The sequence below is a fragment of the Chelonoidis abingdonii genome, chromosome 2, assembly GCF_003597395.2.
Source record: "Chelonoidis abingdonii isolate Lonesome George chromosome 2, CheloAbing_2.0, whole genome shotgun sequence".
Classification (NCBI taxonomy): domain Eukaryota; kingdom Metazoa; phylum Chordata; order Testudines; family Testudinidae; genus Chelonoidis; species Chelonoidis abingdonii.
The window spans coordinates 115468379-115488909 of NC_133770.1; the positions used below are offsets into that span (position 1 = coordinate 115468379).

Below are 20531 nucleotides of genomic sequence, written 5' to 3' on the forward strand. Positions count from 1 at the left end.
CTTTCCCCTGATCCAGTCAAGCAGCCCCCCTTCCCAGTGAGCAGCGTGGTGGGGAAACTCACCATTTCTCTCTGCAGCTGCGGCCTCTCTGTGCTATGCTCGCAATGTGTAAATGATGCTACAAATAGTCTTAAAACAATACAGGCCTCTGTATAAACAGTTTATATCTCTCTCTGTGTTTTTTTAAAGTGACTTGGATACTGCTCCATCAACGCAGACTTCTGAAAAACTACAGAACTTAAGAAAAAAACCAAGGAAGAGTAAGGAGGAGCTGTGAAAGCAGTTATGAATCTGTATTCCACAGATAAGAAAAAGTTGCAGACTGGAGGGAAAAGGAAAGCAGGAAAAGAACAGGCTGCCAAGAGAAAGGAAAAGCTGCTAAGAAAGGAATTGGCTACAAGAGAAGCACAAAGTCGGCTGCTAAGCATCTGGAACGCCACACAGACCTCATGCAGTCAATGGTAGCCATGCAGGCAGAGCACTACCGTGCCTTCCTCCCCCATCCCAAAGCTCAACCCATTGTGCCCACTGTTTCCTCAAAACACCCTTCTCCAGCATCCTGGTTCTTACCACCACCAGCTGCCCCAACACCCATACGTTCACCTAACAGCCCTGAGAACTACGACCCTTACCCTATGCACTCAACCCCATCACCATGCAGCATATTTAATCCTGAAGTGCAGCAGGCATTGCACAGCACTCAAGGAAGGACATATTCAAACCTCTGACTTTACTGCTCATCACCCTACCCCCCCTGCCGTTTTATGTACTGTATTTTTAATAAAGGATTTCTTGTCTTTAAAACAGTTTTTATTATTACAGAAAGTGTAACATACTGTACCACAAGTGAAAAATAGGCACTGCAAATCATTGCAACCACCACAAGTAACTGCTGCACTTCACTCCTGTGGAAGGCACCCAACATTACTGTTGGCTTTCAGCCTCAAATTGTGCTCCTTTAAGGCATCCCTAATCCTTGAAGCACTGTTGCTGGGCCTCTCTAGTAGCCCTGCTCTCTGGCTGTGCAAATTCAGCTCCAGGCGTTGAACCTCGGAGGTCCATTCGTCACTGAAGGTTTCACCTTCCCTTCACAAATATTATGGAGGATACAGCACGCAGTTATAATCGCTGGGATGCTGCTTTCCCCACGTCTAGCTTCCCGTAGAGACTTCTCCATCTCCCCTTTAAATGCCAAAAGCACACTCCACAGTCATTCTGCACCAAGCTCAGCTGTAGTGAACCGGTCCTTCTCCTGTCAAGCTTCCCTGTATACGTTTCATGAGCCAACGCATAACGGGTAGCGGGGTCTCCAAGGATCACAATGGCATTTCGACATCCCCTTCTGCTGATCTTCCTGTTGGGAAAAAAAGTCCTGCCTTGCAGCTTCCTCGAAACATGCACTGTTTCCGAAATGGCGTGCATCATGCACCTTCCAGGCCATCTTGTGTAAATGTCAGTGAATGCCCACCGCTGATCCACAAAGGCGCCTGGAGAACCAGGAAATACCCCTTCATTAAACGTACTTCGGATGCCAGGGGGTGGTGTGCCAGATAGGAGATGCATGCGTCCCATCTTATTGCCCTCCACAGCTTAGGGACAAACCCAGTTGTTGGCGGAAGAGACTATCCGGATGACTGTCGCGTTGACGATTCCCGCATGCGTGGTTGCACGTGGATGTCACTTATCCTTGAGCAGTGGCGCGGATGCGATTAATGGCCCTGCAAAACTGCATCACACTATCCAACGGTCGACTTCTGTCGCGCGGTCGCAAAACTGCGTTTGGCGTTAGCCGAATCTGTGTTAGTGTCTTGGTGTGAGCACAGTCGGCTTGTCTCATGGGACTGGTGTCACATGTAGGCCTAGCCCCAGCTGGGTCGTATTCGGCTCAATCTGCTGACGGGGGCGTGGCGCGCAGCTCTCGTGAAGCTCAGTTGCGTGACGTGACTTTCCGAGCCGCTGCGGAGGCGCGGTTGGGGGCGATGCTCAGCACACATCCCATGAGTGGCTGTTCGTCTATGTCCTTAAGGTTGCGTAGCAGCTGGAGCTGATCTCGGTCTGCGTACTGCCCAGCATGGTTTGGCAGTGTACGCTGTGAATCCCACCACTCAGTGCTTGTTTTCCTGGCGCGCTCGAAGAGTCTTGGGTGTGGTGGCTCGTAGGCGGTCTTTCTGAGGAGCATGCCTGCGGCGAGGTTGGAGACCTTTGCCGACAAGTACGCACCTGGAGATGGTTGTCAGGGCGCGTTCTCACCCGAAAAGTACGTGAGTACGTGTCATACATCTGAGGAGCGGCTCCTGTTCCTCATACCCTAGCTGACTTCCAGCTACTGGCCGCCGATGAGCGCCTGCTGTGTAGCATAGGAATAGCTCAACTGCCAGAAGTAGTGCTGGCAAATTCATAGCAAAGTCCTCCGCAGCTGGGCTCCTTTCCTACTGAATCACGGCAGACTCACAATGGCACCCAAACGGCTGAAAAGGAGCGATTCACCACGCGGTCGTGGAACAGGAGCGGAATGACCCGCACCCTTCCGTCCCCTTCCCACAACCCCAGCGCCAAATGGACCGAGGTGCTCTAGTGGGATAGCTGCCCACTATGCCCATCACTCACTAACAGAGCTGCAAATGCTGCAAATGTGGACACACTGCAGCGCTGGTCGCTGTCAGTGTGGACACACTGCAGCGCTGGCCCTAAACAGCTGTACGACCACAGCTGTAACTACCAGCGCTGCAAAAATGTAAGTGTAGCCATACCCTCGGTCATGAGGGGAAAAAAATTGAAAACCACTGGTGTAGGGAAACTTGTTATTAGCCACTGCTGCAGGTAGAGGCTGGAGTAGATGGGCTAATGGTATGACAAATCCAGTGTAAGGAATTAAAACTAGAAATTAGAGTTAATAGGCACTATGAGTGCCAAGGAAAACTCTACTGCTGGAAAGGCAATTCTATTCTATTTGGTTTTTTAATAGTTGAAATTCTACCTGGTTTCATTTTTCTTACTAAACTGGGATGTATGAATGAGTTTATCAGCAGAGATGAACTTAGTAAATCTTTTTCAAGCAGGACTTTTGAAAGTTGTGATATTTTAAGGACTTGTGGCTACAGAGCAGGTTCTAGCCCATTGGAGGCCCTCACCAGAACTATTTTTGGACAATGCCCTCCCCTCCCCCCCCCCAAACACACAGTAATAATTAATGAGGGGACTTGAGCTGCTTGGGGCCCTAAGTAATTGCTTAGTCTGCTTATGCCTAGCGCCAGCTCTGACAAAATCATAACTACTTCAGCAGTTACATTTACTTCCCGTATCTCCTTCATATCACCAAAGTCCAGTCTTCTGAAACTTAAAAAAGGACAGATTTCTTGACCTGAGCTATGCCAACATTTAAAAAAAACCCCAAACTCATCATAATGAATAATTCAACAAAGATCAGTTAAGCCTAACTAGGAAAAGAAAAGCATCTTTTTAAATAATTCCCACTAGACTCTCTTCAGAGAAATAAAGAGAAAACATGAGTACTTTTCAATTAACTTTGCATCACACTTACTATCAGTGTTTCTTTGGTAAAGTACATAGTAAAAGAAACCACTTAAGATTTAATCATAGTGAAAAATATGATGACATCAAAATTTCTACAGCAATGGACTCACCCTAGATCAGAGGTTCTCAAACTGCTGGTTGTGAGGTTATTACATGGAAGGTTGCGAGTTGTCAGCCTCCACCCCCAAACTCCGCTTCACCTCCAGCATTTATAATAGTGTTTAAGTGTTTTTAATTTATAAGGAGGGGCCACACTCAGAGGCTTGCTCTGTGAAAGGGGTCACTAATACAAAAGTTTGAGAACCACTGCCCTAGATTATGCAGTGGGTGCATTCAGTAACTCGGATATATACTTTGAGCTTTAGCAAAGCATTGCCAAAACTAATTATATTACAGTACTATCAAATCACAAGAGCTGCTACATATACAGCAAAGAACTTCCTTGTATCTTGTTTTTCAGTACCTTGGCCTTCGTTGTTTACTTCTAATACTAATGTACTATTGCTTTTGTGATGCCTCTTCTAAAAATACTTAAAATCATGGCATTCTCAAATGTGATTCTGAAGAATTTCATTAGTGCATGACCTTTAGCACTGCACAGAAATTCACCCATGTCCAAAAAACAAGAATATGCAGCTTTAGAAAATCACTACATCCAAATTAATTCAGTTTAAATGTCAACTGGCTAATCAAAATCTTGACAGACACATTTTGATCACATAAAGATGTACACTGTAGGCATACATTTCAAAGATTTAATAAAAAAAAGCCTCCCTCAAAATGTCAGTTTAAAATCATTTTTCCTCGACTTTTAAAATTCTCATAGAAACCTCTATTTTGCTTAACCTCTCATGCTTTCTCTAGTCCAGTGCTTCAAATTGCTGAGTGCCTCCTTCAAGGGGCTGAATGGCCTTAACTCTGCTAACGTGAGTGGGAAATGAGTGCAAAATGCCTCACAGGATCCTGCCCACTCTATAACAGCCCTCAGAACTCACTTAATTGGTAAAGACAGTATGTCACTGCTGATTAATGCACTTCCTTTCACTTTGAGCACCTGAGCTGAATCTAATCTACATGAATGACCAAAACTCAATCTAATCTGACAGTGGTGAAATTATTAGGCATTTTATGTGCATTCCTCAGTTCCTTTGCTAGTGTATAGATCCCTTCCAAGCTTTCCAAAGTAGAGTTCAAACAATATTCACTTGTTATTTAGCAAACAGAAAGCACCTGTAATAATAGGGTGAAAGGTGATGAAGCCAATTATATCTTCTGTGTTTATACTGGCATTTAACTTAATTTTTGCTAGAGGAAATAATCTTATCATTGTGCCAAAAGTGTGCTGGAGAAAGGAAGGAATGGGGGGGAGGGGAAGAATGTTTAGACTGTACCAGAAAAGACCTTCTCTGATCTTTAATAATGGGCTCCCTTTTGCTAAGTAGGTATACAATCCCGCTCACACGATGAAATAATTTGCAGAAGTCCACATCTGTAAGGTGCTGCTGTGCTTACAAAGCTAGTTGAAGTAAGCAGTTTCAGCTTCTCTCCCTCAGGCTGCTCTAACTTCACCAAGGAATTAGCCTTGCCCAGAGCAGCCTTTCAAGTCAAGACAGCACCACTCTAACAAAGTTATCCTTTCTCTGCTCAGCTTTGTTGAGTTATCATCAGTCACAGATGAAGATCTGGGACATTATCTTTATCCAGTATAAAGATATTGGTATTTCATCACACCACAACAATCCCAAATAGATATTACTCTTTCCACTAGTAACCTCAATATACAACACACAATATTTTGAAAGAGAAATAGTATTTGCATAGATACATATTAATTACTCATACTGATCATGTTCAAATGCAATGCTATTTGCATGTAAATGTACCATAAAATCTATCCTATCCCACTTTCTAATTAAACTACATGTACATCATACCCATTAGAAGTACTTCACTGAAACTTCCAGTCAGATGATAAGTTATAAATACCAATTAATCTAACAGTATTCCTTTTAAAAAAGTGCTCCGATAACTGAAGATCAGGTAATATAAACTGTTAAAAAGCCTTTCTCAGAGGATCAGCAGGGGGCCACAATATCCTGGCTCCCTGAAGCCTGAGCGGATAACAAAGCAATCTGCTTCTATCAACCCCCCAAACTTACTAAACACTCCAAAACAACAGAGCACAGTTTTGCAGAGGATAGGTTCTCCAAGCAAATCTGGAAATTTAAAAAGATACCTCACTCAGAAGAATGCTTCTGGCTCACAGTGTGAAGAAACCTCTCAGAGTCCAAGTGAGCACATGGCAGGCAAATCAGGCGGGGATGCCAAAGCTGAAGAAGATGACCTCTGAGTTTAAGGCCATGAAAGATGATCTGATGACCGAGCTTCTCACAGTACAGAAGGAAGTTGCTGACTTGGAAGACAGTGTCACGATGCTAGAGACTGGCCTAACAGAAGCAAGTGATCAATAAACAGAGCTGCATGGTACTGATGGAGAAGAGAGAGAGAGAAATGCACCTTAAACTGGATGATATAGAAAACAGATCAGGAAGAAACAACATCAGAATTAAGGAGCTGCCTGAAAATGGTTAAGGAGGAAAACCAATGTGGTATGTAAAACCTGTAATTGTGGAGTTGCTACAGCTGAGGTCTCTGGAAGAGGTAAAAGTGGAGAGAGCACATAGAGTGCTGCTCCCCCCAACCTGGGCCTCATAATAATAAACCCAGAAACCTAATTGTAAAATTGCATGATTATCAACAGAAAAAAAAATGTAATTATGAAAAAAGCCAGAGAGCATTCAGAGCTCGTACTCAAAGGCCAGAAGCTGCCAATTTTCCATGACCTCTCTGCCTTAACTTTAAAAAAAAGAGAAAAAACTGGGGGAAATTTCAGCAGCACTCAGAAGGGCAGATATCCACTACAGATGGGGATTCCCATTTAAACTCTCATTCAGCTTTCAAAATCAATATTATACAATAAGAGACTGTAAACAAGAGAAAAATACACTCCTGTCACTTGGACTAGAAATCCAAATCCCAGATGTACAAGAAGACTCTCCAGAGGTAGTAACTAGAGAGAAGCTGTTGAAAAACTGCTGGCAAATGGTGAAACCCTAGAAAAAAGAAGACAGGAAAAGAAAAGACAAAGACTCTAGAAACCATACTGGCAATGGCAGAGGTGAAGCTGACCAAGAGGACTCAGATACCTGAGTAGTAATCCAAATACAGGCGAGTCTTATCTTATGCACATTTAACATGCGCGAATTCAGCTTTGCGCGGTCGGCAAAAACAAAACAAAACAAAAAAAAGAGAGAAATAATTTAAATACTGTACCTGTAGTGCGGGCAATTCCGCCTGCCATAGCACTCGATGGAAGTTTGATTATACATGATTTTCGCTTTACGCGCTGACAGCAGAACGTAACCCCAGCGTAAGATGAGACTTGCCTGTACTAATCAGAAGGGACTTCTTGGGAGTCACCTGGAATGAACAACTGGACAGTAGTATGACCTATACTGTAATTGAGGTGATCATTAAGCTATGTTCTGTATTTTAAAACTTAGAGGAATCCAAGGACTATAAATGGAGTGGGGGAATGATTTCAAGGTTGGAGGGGACCGGAGAAAGAGAGGGAGAGGAAGGAGCATTTAGGGTGTCTGTGTAAGCCCTCCCTATAACTCAAATGACCAGATGGCAATCCATCCCTTAGGGCAGTGTTTCACAAACTTGGGACGCTGCTTGTGTAGGGAAAGCCCCGGGCAGGCCGGGCTGGTTTGTTTATCTGCTGTTTCTGCAGGTCCGGCCAACTGCAGCTCCCACTGGCTGCGGTTCGCTGCTCCAAGCAAAAGGAGGCTGCTGGAAGCGGCGGCCAGTATGTCCCTTGGCCCGCGCTGCTTCCAGCAGCTCCCATTGGCCTGGAGCAGCGAACCATGGCCAGTGGGAGCTGCGATCAGCCGGACCTGTGGACGCAGCAGGTAAACAAACCAGCCCAGATTGCCAGGGGCTTTCCCTACACAAGCGGCGTCCCAAGTTTGGGAAACATTGCCTTAGAGGGAGGGTCAAGGTCCCATAGGTAGAGAACATACTTCCTTAGGATTGCAAGAAAAGCAGTCTAAGTGCTTATGGGGAGAAAACAAGGGTTTAAAGTTCAGCAAAGCAGAGTTGTTTGGGTACTCTTTTACGTGTTATGTTAGTACTTCATTTATGGAGTTAAAACAAGGGGAACGCAGAAGAGTGGAGGAAACTGGGGAGGCAAGGGTAAAATAACGCAAGTAGTACCTATGGAAGTTTACAAACAGAAACCAGCCATATTCAGGCACGCATAGCGCATGCCACATAATTAGAAACAAGAGAGACATGGGCAACACAAGGGTTCATGTAATCAAACATCTAAAGAATCACAATAATTTCAGGTTTTTCAATAAGATAAGTAGTTTCTCTGAATGTCTCTTCCTTTAAAAGTAATACCTTTGAATGTCAAAGGGGTAAATAATGTCATCAAAAGGGAAAAAAAATCCTAGTAGAATTTTTAAAAAAACAACCATTCCCAGATTATTCTACTTCACAAAACTCATTTTCAGCAGGGGCAAATTATGGACATGAAAGGTAACTGCTTTCAACAGACATATTTTCCTTCAGTAAAAGAAAAGAGGAATGGGCATAGTATTTGCAAAGCATGAACCTTTTCAGATTAAAGGTCAAATTAAGGATGAGGACGATTTTAAATTGCTGAAAGGCACACTTTCTAGTTTATTAATAAAAGTGAGATCAAAGTATGCTTGTAACCCAAAGCAAAAAAACCCTACTTTTTAAAAGGAATTCTTTAAAACACTGCAACACTTGGGGGAAAGGGAAATTATCTTGGAGGAGACTTCAGTTGCACACCAACTCCTTATGGGGACAGATCTGATAAAGACATGGGCCATAAGGAAGCAGGCACAGCATTGACTTCCTGTGCCAACAATTCAGTCTTTCAGATTGCTGGAGAAAATGGCACACAGGGGAAAGAGATTACATATTTTATTCACACCCTCATCAGTTATGTACTAGAATAGATTTACTGTTAATCTCTGAATCCTTAATGAAGCAGACAAGATCTGCAGAAACTGGCAACATTATGCACCACTGGAAATATTTGATGACGGGGTTGGGTCCCAAAGATTATTTTATTGGAAAATGAACTGCTTGCTTCACCCAGACAAAGATCTAGTCGCAGCAATTAAAGACATTGTTCAAATAAATGATACGGACAATATAAAAAGAGGTCTTTTTTGGGAGGCAGGTAAAGTAGTAGTATTTAGGGGTCAGTTGATAAACAAAGCCTTCAATTGAAAAAAAAAGAGGTCAAGAAAAAACAAGACTAGAACAGGAGACAAAAAGATTACAAGACATTCACAAACACAGGTTCAGAAAAAATATAACAGTTAACTAGAATTAGAGGGAAGTTGAATATGTTGATGACAGATGCCACTGAAAAAGATATACAAAGCAAAAGTTTTATGAAAAAGCAAATGAAAGTGATCGGATATTGGCTCAAAAGCTTAATGGGATTCAAGAGCAACATATTATTCAGCAAAAGGTAGTTACGCACCCTCATGAAATATGTGCTACTTTTTCTGCTTCTTATAAAAAATCTTTGGCAATATCAACTTGTTTAAAGTTCTACACTAGTTGCAATAAAAATACCACAATCATAATATGGAAACAGTTGACAAAGTAGTGTAATGCTAGCAGAATCCATGTAACAAGTAAAACTGGATGAACTACTCAAGTGAACAATTTATTCAGTAAATGTAACCGTTGTTCTGTTAGGGAACTATCTAAGAACATTTAGATTTTTATTAATTTATTCCTTATTCAGAATGATTCAACAATTGGTTTATATGAACATTTCAGTGTATGGATTGCTTGCAAAGTATTCACGATCACTTAAAGAATCTGATATTCAGAATTTGCAGAGTGTGACTGGTTAGCTACTTTTTTTTCTCCCCCTCACAAGCTCACAGAACTTTCACAGTGGCTATGTAAACATGTCTAGCATTAGAAAATTAATAGCACAACACTTCTTTCTACAAAATAATTTGCAACTAAATATTTGTATGAATGTTTGCAGAAAGCAAATTCATAGTTATTAGAATGCAGATAAAATTCTAGATGGGGAATATAGAAAATCTTAGCTTATGAGAACGTTAAAATGATTATATAGACTTTTCATATTAAATTGACCAGTAAATAATTGATTTAATACAGGGTTCCACCAGGGCAGTGGGTACTATTAAAATGGTACAAAAAGCTTTTCTAGTGAACTCGTTTTCTATACTATTTTTTCTAAAAGTCTAGAGATGGAGTTTTCAAACTTATAACATGAAGTTTGCATTGAAAAGTAGATATTACGTGGATGTACTTTTATAATGTTAAAAGCATTTCAGTAGTCATCGATAAGCCAAAATTCAAATACCTATTTTAAAAGTACTTGTCACTATACTTAAACAAAGGTACTACAGTGCCTGCAGCGAACAAATTGCAGGAGTTTGCACTGCCAGCTCTGTAAAGTAACCAAAGCCACTAAGTATTTGTAAGGAATGATGTACAAAATACCACAAGATCTCACAAGCTGCACTACAGGAATCCAATGCTTTTTAGCTGTTAGTGCTGTAAAACTAAGAACTTCAATCTTTTCTCTTTTTGCAGAGCCCATATAAAAATGTGTTGAATATTGTAGTCTAACCATATACACATTTTTTTAAAAAAGAATTTTTAGCATTTTATATCTTGCACCATCCCATTATAAAACACAACAGTACATCCTACTTCAACATGGTATCAGAGATTGACAAATTAATGAAAATTAGTCGTCTGATGCCAGCTCCAGTAAATTGTAGATGTGAAATAACTACATATAGTTATGATTTCTTTTATAGGCATTCCTATGGTATTCATCACTTTAAATTCTGAACACGTCAGCTAGTGAATTAGTCCAACAAAACCCCTATTAGATAGGGAAATGTTATCCCCATTTAAAAGATATGGAAACAAAGGCAGAAAGATGTTGGGGTTATAGACACAGCTCTCAGTCAAGCACCCCCTCTTGGCCAGTCACCAGACTGCTGTGAGGGAATCCAGCTGCTGGATCTATTGTGTTTAACCTCCAGAGTCTGAACAGAGTCCATACACTATCCCTACCTTGGGGCCTTTAGGGACACTCTTGGGGTGCAGATTCTCTGTCTAGCACCCCATACAGAGTTGCAACCATGCAGCTCACTGCCCAGCCCCTAGAACTAGTGGTGACTCTCCCCAGACTTTAAACACTTCCTGTGCCAGAACTCCAGCCAAGTGAGTATTCTGGGTCCAGAGTTTACCTCTGGGGCACGTGGTAGTTGTAATACATGGAATGCGCAGACACTTTGCACAGGATTCTAGCACTGTTACTCTTAACTTAATCACACAAGAAACACACAATCTATATAAAATAATAAACCCTATATGCACTTCCCTGCCTCAGTTTCTTCACCACTCTAGAACATTCTTTGAGCTGGGGTGAGGGTCCTCTGGGGCCATCCAACGACCTTCTGCTGAAGTGCATGGATTGTGTTCTAAAACATGGAGCCTTCTCTGAGCTTAGCTGGTCCATCCCCGCTCCTGCCCAAAACTTTCTGCATAGCTCTCTGTGTTCCACCATAAGTCTTTTGTTAACTCCTAGTTTGTCATCACCTCTGCCCAGTTTGGGAATTTTCCACCCTTTTCACTTCCCTCCTTCCAGCAGACAAGTTGAGGGAAGTATCTTCTCCAGGCTCCAGCCAACCCATTGTCATTCTGGTATTTCCACCTGAAAACTGAACAAGTGGCCACTGTGTTCTAAAACCCCACCACTGTCCTTGGTCTGCAGGAATATGACTTGCCAGAAGTGGTAGGATACACAGACCTGGAAGCATTGTATGAAATGGCAAGTTTCATAGTAACAATCAGAGTTCATATGTTGTACAGTCAGGTGCCCCAAATTATCACAGTTATAAAGCCAGAAACAGAACTAGATCTCCGGAATACAGTCCAGGACCTTAACCACAAAGCTGCTCTTTCATCTTTTGTGGCAAATTTGTAAAGATGTAACACCAATAAGTATGTTGAAAGTGTGTAACTAAGGCCTTGTCTAAACATAAAAATTGTACCAATTTAACTAAAACCATTAAAAAAAATCAACTTTAACAGGTGGAAATTCCCTTGTGGTCACATTACATCAGTTTATCACATTACACCTGGTTTATCAATTAGACTTAATTCAGTAATCAATACCAAAACCAATCAACTGCTCAGAGGCACCACTGAAGCTTGCAACACTGGCCCATCAGGAAGAGTGTTGTGTGAATGTTAAATGCCAGTTCATAAACAAATTATCATCTACTAGATAGAGGTGATCTGCTACTGCCAAAACAGCTGAGGCACCAATAAAGAGCCAGCAGAAGACTTCCTCCTTCTGGGAGTAGCAGGTATTAGGAGTTAATGGAACTAAGCTCCACTTTTAATGTCTCAGTTGTGTAGTGTGGCTTGATCTATGAGAGGCTGCATACCATCTGATGCCACTGAAGGAGTCCTGGAGGTGATCCAGTCATTGGAGGTTGCAGTACTCATGTCTACAAGGATTTCTGCCCTGTGACATGCAGATTGCTGGCAGCAGAGGGAGAAGCTATAGCGCAAGGAAAACAAAATTATGTGGGGCTATTTCTGTTCTGCTCCACAGAGAGGTTGCACACAGGATTGTCTGCACATGCTTCTTGTAACCTTCAGCCCCCAGAGTTCATGTAGCATACATATGGAGAACGTACACTGCAGGGACCACAGGCTTCTGTGGGTTTATTTCAGATCAGATGCACACGCTTCCTCTTATACTGCGTTCCATCTAGCAAGAAGTACGTAAGGAGCACCTCCAAGCCTGGTGGTAGTGGACAACAGGTAGGAGGAGAAAGAGTTTTGAGCCTGGAAATTGGTTATCTGAGCCTGTTTAGTTTGTGTATTCTGAGCCCGATGCTTTGTCTTCACTACCAAGTTTTGTTACCAAAAACTGCCTTTTGGCAACAAAGCAGTGAGGAGCATACACGCTGCAATGTGACTTTTGTTGAAAAAACGCCCGGTTTCGGCAATAAAAAACATCCACCCAATGAGAGACTTTTTTCTTTTCCCCTCCCTTCATTGTTGACAAAGAGCCAGCATAGACACTGCTGTTTGTTTTGTCTACAGAACTGGCTTCCGCCAGTATCCCACAATGCTTGCCCTGAGTGCTCTGCTCAGTGTTTTGATCTCTGCTGTCCTAGAGGCATGTGCCCCTCCCCTTTCAAAGCTCCACGAAGTGCGGACAGCTGAGTGTGCTGCTCCGTTTGGGGAACAAAGAGCAAATAATTAGAATGCTCCTGTTCTGTCCTGCGCTAGGAACACAGAGGCAAGCAGACTGCTGTGGCAGGGAGGAGAGACTGCTGCGCTGCTTTGACATTCCTCAGCACGGAGCGCTACTCACATGATGCCGCTCCTGGCAGCTGACGAGGCTGTGGGAGAACTCAAAGGGAATCCTGCCATGATGCGCAGTGATCAACTCTGCCTTCCCACAACACTGCACTGTGGGATACATACCCGCAGTGCATTGCTCACACTGTCGATGATGGTGCCCACAATGTGGACATGATCTGTTGACAGAGGGAGCACGTGTGAACACCCTTTGGCGATTTTTGTTTTGTCGACTTTTGGATGTCGACATAAGTTTTCTGGACAAAACTTGGTTGTGTAGACAAAGCCACAGAGTGCTGGGTGCAAGAGGGTTCATAGCTATCTGTATGTAGAGAGGTGGTTCTGAGCTTTGGAGAGGTTAAGTAGCAAGGGGGAAGCAGGACTGGCCTTACCATGAGGTGAACTGAGAACCCAGAGTGTAGAAAATTGTGTCTGCTGTCCTCTTCCTGTTTGCTCGGTGATGCGTGCAGTGGTCTCAGTGCACCTTTCCAGGTGGCCATGCCTGCTCCACACACCAGGCGATCCTCCACTTGAAGCAATGCTGAGCTGCTGGACCTCATGAGCATTTGGGGAGAGGAGGCTGTGCAATCCCAGCTGTGCCCCAGCCATAGGAATTATGATACCTATGGACAGATTTCATGATGCATGACAGAAAGGGGCCATGACTGGGACACATTGCATTGTAGAAAAAAAGTGAAGGCGCTGCGGAACCCCTATCACAAGGTGCGGCAGGCAAACCACCGCTCCGGTGCTGCACCCACGAGCTACCGGTTCTACAAAGAGCTGGACACAATACTCGGTGGTGACCCCACCTCCACTGCAAAGTCCCCTGTGGATATTTCATTGTCTCTTGAGAGTGGGCTGAGCCAAGAGGAGGAAATCTTGGATGAGGATGTGGAGGGGGACCCAGAGGCAGAAGATGACTCGGAGGCAAGAGATGCATGCAGCCAGGAGCTCTTTTCTAGTCCAGAAGAGCCTACCTAGTCACAGCAGTCGGATCTTGGTGAAGCGCAAACAGGAGAGGAGGCCCCTGGTAAGTGGAATTGCTGGGGAGGCCCCTGGGGAATTGCTGAAGCGAGTTGTGGGGGGCAGGAAGGTTGCAGAAAGCAGGCTTGTCTCCCACCACACGCGTAGTCTGAGTGGCAGAACAGACTGTTGATAGACTCCCTCACTTCATGGGAATCTCCCTCAGAGATCTCCAGAAAATGCTCATGGAGATACTGGGCAATCTGCTGCCGCAGTTTCCTCAGCAGAGCTGCTTTGTTTCTTGCTCGATTAATGGTAACTTTCCTGCACCACTGTGCTGTCATGGGGGGAAGAAGGGGAACGGACCATTCCTGCACACAGGTGAGCCACATAGGAGCCGAGGAGGAAGCCATAGGCTTGGAGAAGACCCTACCTTGATTCCCTGCTCACCCTCAGCAGTGAGATATCTTCCATAATGATCACATCCTGTGGGAAGTGTGGGGACAGGAATGATTATCAGGCCCCCACTACAGTGCTGGCTCTCCCCAAGAGCCACGTGCCTAGTGTACAGCAGGGTCAGGGAAGAGTGATTTACCCTGCCCCTGTGGCTACTCACCATTTTGGGCATCTTGTGGCTCATGTGTGCTTGCCTGGGGTCAGCCAGTAGTGACAGATATGAGAATACTGGCTGTGTTTTAAAGCACTGAATCAGTGTTGTCTGTGTTGCAAACAATACTGCTTCTATAAAATGTTGCATTTAAACTTCACAGAGATGACCTTGGGAGTACAGCCTCCCTCTTTGTTATAGGCAGCACAACGGCTGCGCAGAATTAGAAAGCAGCTAAAAAGAACAAAGGAGGACTTTCTTCATGACGTTATGGTGCACTCCGCCGCTGAGAAACAGGAATTGAAGGAGTGGCAGGACAGCAAGAAGAGGGCCTGAAAGGAGAATGCAGCACACCAGAAAGAAACCATGTAGTGGCTCTTAAATGTTAAGGAGTGCCAAGTGCACACGCTCCAGGCAATACTAGCTCTTCAAACAGAGCAGCTCCACGCCCGCCCTCACCTGCAGCTGCTGTTGCAAAACTCTTTCCCATGCGTCCCCCACACACCGCCAACACACTTATCAACTTCCTGGCTCCACTCTCTTCCTGCAGCATTCCACTCCTCCGTCCTCACAGTTCAGCACTGTGGACTCCCACTGCACTCAACACCCATCCCTCTGCAGTTTGGCCCTGCTGAAGTACAGCACCCACAAAACTGTACTCCAAAGGAGAAGGCTGGATATGATCCCTGGACATACACAAATCTGTAGCCATCCCAGGACCCCTCTTCCTCTTGAGACCTTCCCTTCTCCCGTCCCCATCTCTGCTGATGTATTTTTTCGTTTGACTCTCTCCTCCAATTGTCTTTTAAAATTGTGTGAAAGCAATTTTTATTCTATTAAGTGAAAGCAAAAAGAGCACTGCAAAGCAACATAATGTTAAGCCCCCTTCTTACATGTGCACAAATCACCTCCTAGCATTACAAGCACTCCAGTCCCGAGCATAGCGACAAATATTAGCAGCTTTCAGCTTCAAATTGCTGCCTTCAGGCATCCCTGATCCTTATGGCCCCGCCCTGTGCCCTTCTAATAGCCCTGGTCTCTGGCTGTTCAAACTCAGCAGCTAGGCACTGAGCCTCTGTGGTCCAGCCCTGAGTGAAGCTTTCACCCTTCCCTTCACAATTATTATGAAGTGTACAGCACACAGCTATAAGCATAGGAATATTGTCATCGGCCAGGTCTAGCTTCCTATAGAGGCATCGCCAGCGGGTTTTTAAATGGTGAAATACACACTCCATAGTCATTCTGTACTTGCTCAGCCTGTTTTTGAAGAGCTCCATGCTGCTGTAAAGTTGCCCCGTGTATGGCTTCATAAGCCACAGTATTAAGGGGTAGGCAGGGTCTCCGAGGATCACAATGGGCATTTTGACTTCCCCTACAGTGATCTTCTGGTCCGGGAAGGAATTCCCTGCTTGCAGCTTCTTGAACAGGCAGTGTTCCAAAAGATGCATGCATCATGCACCTTTCCAGACCAGCCCACGTTAATGTCTGTGAAACGCCCACGGTTATCCACAAGCTCCTGGAGAACCATTGAGAAATACCCCTTGCGATTAATGTACTCGGGGGCTAGGTGGTCTGGTGCCAGAATTGGAATGTACATGCCATCTATCGCCCCTCCACAGTTAGGGAAGCTCATTTGTGCAAAGCAATCCACAATGTCACGCACGTTACCCAGAGCCACAGTCTTTCGGGGGCAGGATGCAATTAATGGTCCTGCACACTTCCATCAACACGACTCGATCAACTTTCCCACTCTGAACTGGTTAGCGACCGACCAGTAGCAGTCTGGACATGTGTCTCCAACAATAGGGCTGCTCTCATTCTCATGTCTTTGCACCGCAGGGCTGGGGCGAGCTCATCACACAGTCCCATGAATGTAGTCCCATGAATGTAGAGCAGCAGCACTTTAATGTGGCTTGTGTGGTCGCAGCACTGGGAAAGCTGATCACCTCCATGAGAGGCATGGCTCCCAAAACTGGTGCACTGTCTACACTGGTGCTTTATAGCGCTGAAACTTGCTGCACTCAGGAGTGTTTTTTCACACAGTGCTGTAAATTGCCAATGTAGATAAGCCCTTTAGAGTGCTCTTAATCACAAAACCACCCAGCCACTCAAATTAAATCATCACTGGGGGCCACCCGAGGTCTTGTCAAGGTTAGGTAAATTTACATTGGTCTTATTGCACTGATATGCAAATTAGTAATCTAGACAAGCCCTTAATTAACCACCTATTGCGCTGAATGGGGCAACTCGAACATTCTAGAGCTTGTTTCAGTGTCCCTGGAAACGAAGACAGATATTGCTGCATCAGTTATACCTGGATCAGATTTTGAAAGCTTTCTTTACAATCATAACAGAAGGCTTTCACTTAAAACAGAGAAATTGTGGAAAAGAAGCTGGCAGTACCTGGTAGCCAAAACAGCATGACTTTGATCAGATTAAGTCCTGACTAGATCATTCTGCTTCCTCAAGTTTGCAAACAAAAGATTTTTAACCTAATCTTATTGCTCTTTTCATTTAAAGTTTTGACAAGGAACACATTTCCTGTACAGCCATTTCATACTAGATTAACTAGAAATTAATCCTAAAGAATTTCAGGGTTTTTAAATGAGACAAGGTGGGTGATGAGGTAATATCTGCTAATGGGCCAACTTCTGTGATGAAAGAGACAAGCTTCCTAGCTTACCCATGTATGAGCTGAAGAGGAGAAAGTTTGTCTCTTCCACCAACAGAAGTTGGCCCAATGAATATTACCTCACCCAGGGCCGCTCTAGCCATTTCGCCGCCCCACGCACGGCGGCATGCCGCGGGGGGCGCTCTGCCGCTCGCCGGTCCCATGGCTCCGGTGAACCTCCCACAGGCCTCCCTGCAGAGAGTCCGCTGGTCCCGCGGTGGACCTCCCACAGGTGTGCCTGCGGATGCTCCACCCGAGCAGCGGGACCAGCAGACCCTCTGCAGGGATGCCTGCGGGAGGTCCACCAGAGCCGCCTGCTGTCCTCCGGGTAACCTGCAGAGCGCCCCCTGTGGCATGCCGCCCCAAGCACGCACTTGGCGTGCTGGGGCCTGGAGCCTGCCCTGCCCACCCATCTTATCTCTCCGATACCCTGGGACCAATACAGCTGCAACTCCTCTGCAGATAAGGTTTTAAATCACAGTTGGAGCCAGATTTTATTTTCCTTTACTTCCAGTGCAATTCCAGGTTATGCAGCTGTTTGTATAGAATCTGGCCCATGATACACCAATTTAGTATTTGCTTCTGCTAGGTGAACACAGGACTGGGCATATTTTGTGATACCTGCTACCCCTAAAAACAGTCCTCCTGGACTAGGATTGAAATACCAAGGCCAGGTCTAAATTTACATCAGTATAATTAGGTCACTCAGGGGTGTGAAAAATCCACACCCTGACTGAGACAGTTACACCAACCTATCCCCCAGTGCAGACAGCACTATGTTGAGGGAAGGGCCTCTCCCACAGACATAGCTACTGCTGCTCATGGAGGTGGATTGACGACACTGATGGGAGATGCTCTCTTGTCCACAAAGTAGCTGCTTCTCCGAAGTGCTTCAGCAGCATTTTAAGTGTAGACCTGCCCAGAGGCCACCACCAGGTACATGTCAAAGGACTCCCAGGGCCTTGCATTTCCTCCCCCAGACCTCTGGTCCCGTCCCCATCACAGGCTAGTCCCAGATCGCCTCTAAAACGAAAACCTGGGCGCCCCGGAGACCCTGGGATGTGAAGGAAGGAGGCTACCAACATTCCAACCGCACGTGCTGCTGCGCCTGCCCAGCCCCCAGGTACCGCGCAAAGGGCAGGAGGAAGCCGCGCATGCGCAGCGGCTAAATTGGGCTCTGGAGCCGCCGGCTGCAAAGTCGCAAGGGAGCGAAACCGGCCCGCAGCCCGGCGGCCGCACTGCGCATGCCCGCGTGGAGGGGCGGGAAGCTGAAGCCGACTAGTGGAGGCGCGGGGATGTCCAGTCTGGTGCCAGGGGCAGCGGCCCGCAGCAAGAAGCGTCCGGCGAGCCCGGGCAACGGCAGCGGCCCCAGCAAGAAGAAGAAGGTGTCGGCGGCTCCGAGCGGCCCCCAGCTAGCAGTGAGTGCGCATGTGCAGCGGGACTGGGGTGGAGGGAGGGAGAAGTGCGCATGTGCGGGAGGTCATTCCCCCCGCCCCCAGCGGACCCCATTCCCCAGCCTGGCTCTTCCAGTGGGCTGACGCGCCTCCCACCCCACTGGTGCCCTTTAGCCCCATAAGGCTGCGTGGCCTCGCGGGCGGAGCACTGGATCAGGACTCTAGAGCTAGTTCTGTTCCTGCCTCTGGGGTAAGCGTGGCACCTTTTCCCCTTTTTTGAATTGGGGATAATGACACTGGCCTCCTTGGTAAAGCACTTTGAGACCTAGTGTCATACAGCCCTAGAGCATCTCAGCACAAAAAAATCAAGGGATCTAGCCCCCAGTATACACGGGTGAGTGCAGAAATGGGGGACACAGTAATGCAAATAGGACTTTGCAATGGAAATGGTCACACCTGAGCTAGGCTAAGCCAGATCCCAATCACCTAGGTTAACTCTAGTGTAGCCATAGCTTAAGGGATGTAACCTCACACAGTTGCAATAAAGGCATGTTTAAAACCAATTTATATGTATCTAGGTCACTAAAAGGTGTTGTAATCATATTAGAACTTCCAGTCAGACCCTGCTTTGGAGAAGTTAGGTTTAAGCATGATTGCTGCAAACCCAGAATCCTGTACTATGCTCAAGGACTTGTTTTCAGCCCAATATAATTCAAATAATGGGCCCTTCCTTGAGTCCCACCACATACAAATCTCTTAACTCAAGTATGATGGTGCTTTTAACTCAAGGTAGCCTGTTGGGATACATGTTGAATTAGCACGCTCATCAGTTGCTAATAAAATTGCTTTTTGCATCTTGAGTGTTATTTCACAGTGTAGGCTGCTCTCACTTGAGTTAAACTAGCACAGAGGAGTTAACTCTGCAGTGAAGATGCCTATTACATAGTGGTATAGCATCATGCATCTCTTGAGCTAGGCCTACCAAATGAGGAGTAAGGCCAATGGAGCATACAAGTCTTTACGTGTGAATGTTGAAAAGTTGAGTCTCTGTAAGCTTTGTGTGTATATAGTGTATATCCTCAATGATTTCTATTCCTTTTTCAGGAGACGTAAAAGTGTCTAGACCTAGTCAAAAAACAGGAAAAGTTTCCACGATAAAAGTTGGTCCTTATTTTTCATAGAAAAGTATCTACTTTCACACTTCTTTGATTAGCTCTAGTGGTATCACAGCTTCTGAGTGAGCAATACTGACAATAAGGTTGCTTATTTTCACAAAAGCCGTGAGATCAATGGGGATATCTCTGAATTCCCAGCAAATCCTCTCACCCTGTAACCTGAAGATCACCATCCTTGTGGCATTTACAGATCTTCCTTTCCCCTTCTGTGGTAGTATCAATAACTAGAGAATTATTCGGCCCGCCATTATTTGTAACACTGGCTGTTAGCTAAAACAATGTTAAAAATGATTGCCAACCATTATCACATTTGACAACCATTTTCAACAGCTGTTGTGGCTAGCAATCTGGATGTTCAAGGATGGTAAGGACTAAATGTGTATTTCATATGTTGATAACTTGTTTATAAGACACAATCTATTTGTATGTTTGAGATATATTTTGTATCAATAGACAGCTGCTAGTAAAGTGAAAGAATCCTTCATTTCCTGCCCTAAATTGAGTTGTAGTATTTTGTGCTAAACTCCTTTTACATTCCTCCCTTGAGGTGGCTGCATTGCGCTGGTGGATGAAGTAATTTCTCTACACAGCATATGAAGTTCTATATATAAAAGTGTGCTATTGACTTCAATGGTGCAGAGTTTGTTCCAAAAAATCATAACTGAGCTCAGGATCTTAGGCTCTGCCAAAAG

At 45.0% G+C, this 20531-nt stretch overlaps 1 protein-coding gene across 2 annotated transcripts in view; it reads left to right on the forward strand.

The window, feature by feature from the left end:
- Window positions 1-18428: 18428 nt before the first annotated feature.
- The window catches only part of INO80C (INO80 complex subunit C), a 39754-nt gene continuing 37651 nt past the window's right edge, over window positions 18429-20531 (forward strand). The window contains exon 1 of one of the 2 annotated variants that reach the window (XM_075062628.1): window positions 18429-18688. In XM_075062628.1, coding sequence (XP_074918729.1) covers window positions 18515-18688 — 174 coding nt within the window. In that variant the 5' untranslated portion in view covers window positions 18429-18514. The remainder of the gene's footprint in view (window positions 18689-20531) is intronic. The other variant, XM_032764069.2, reaches the window with a different exon arrangement.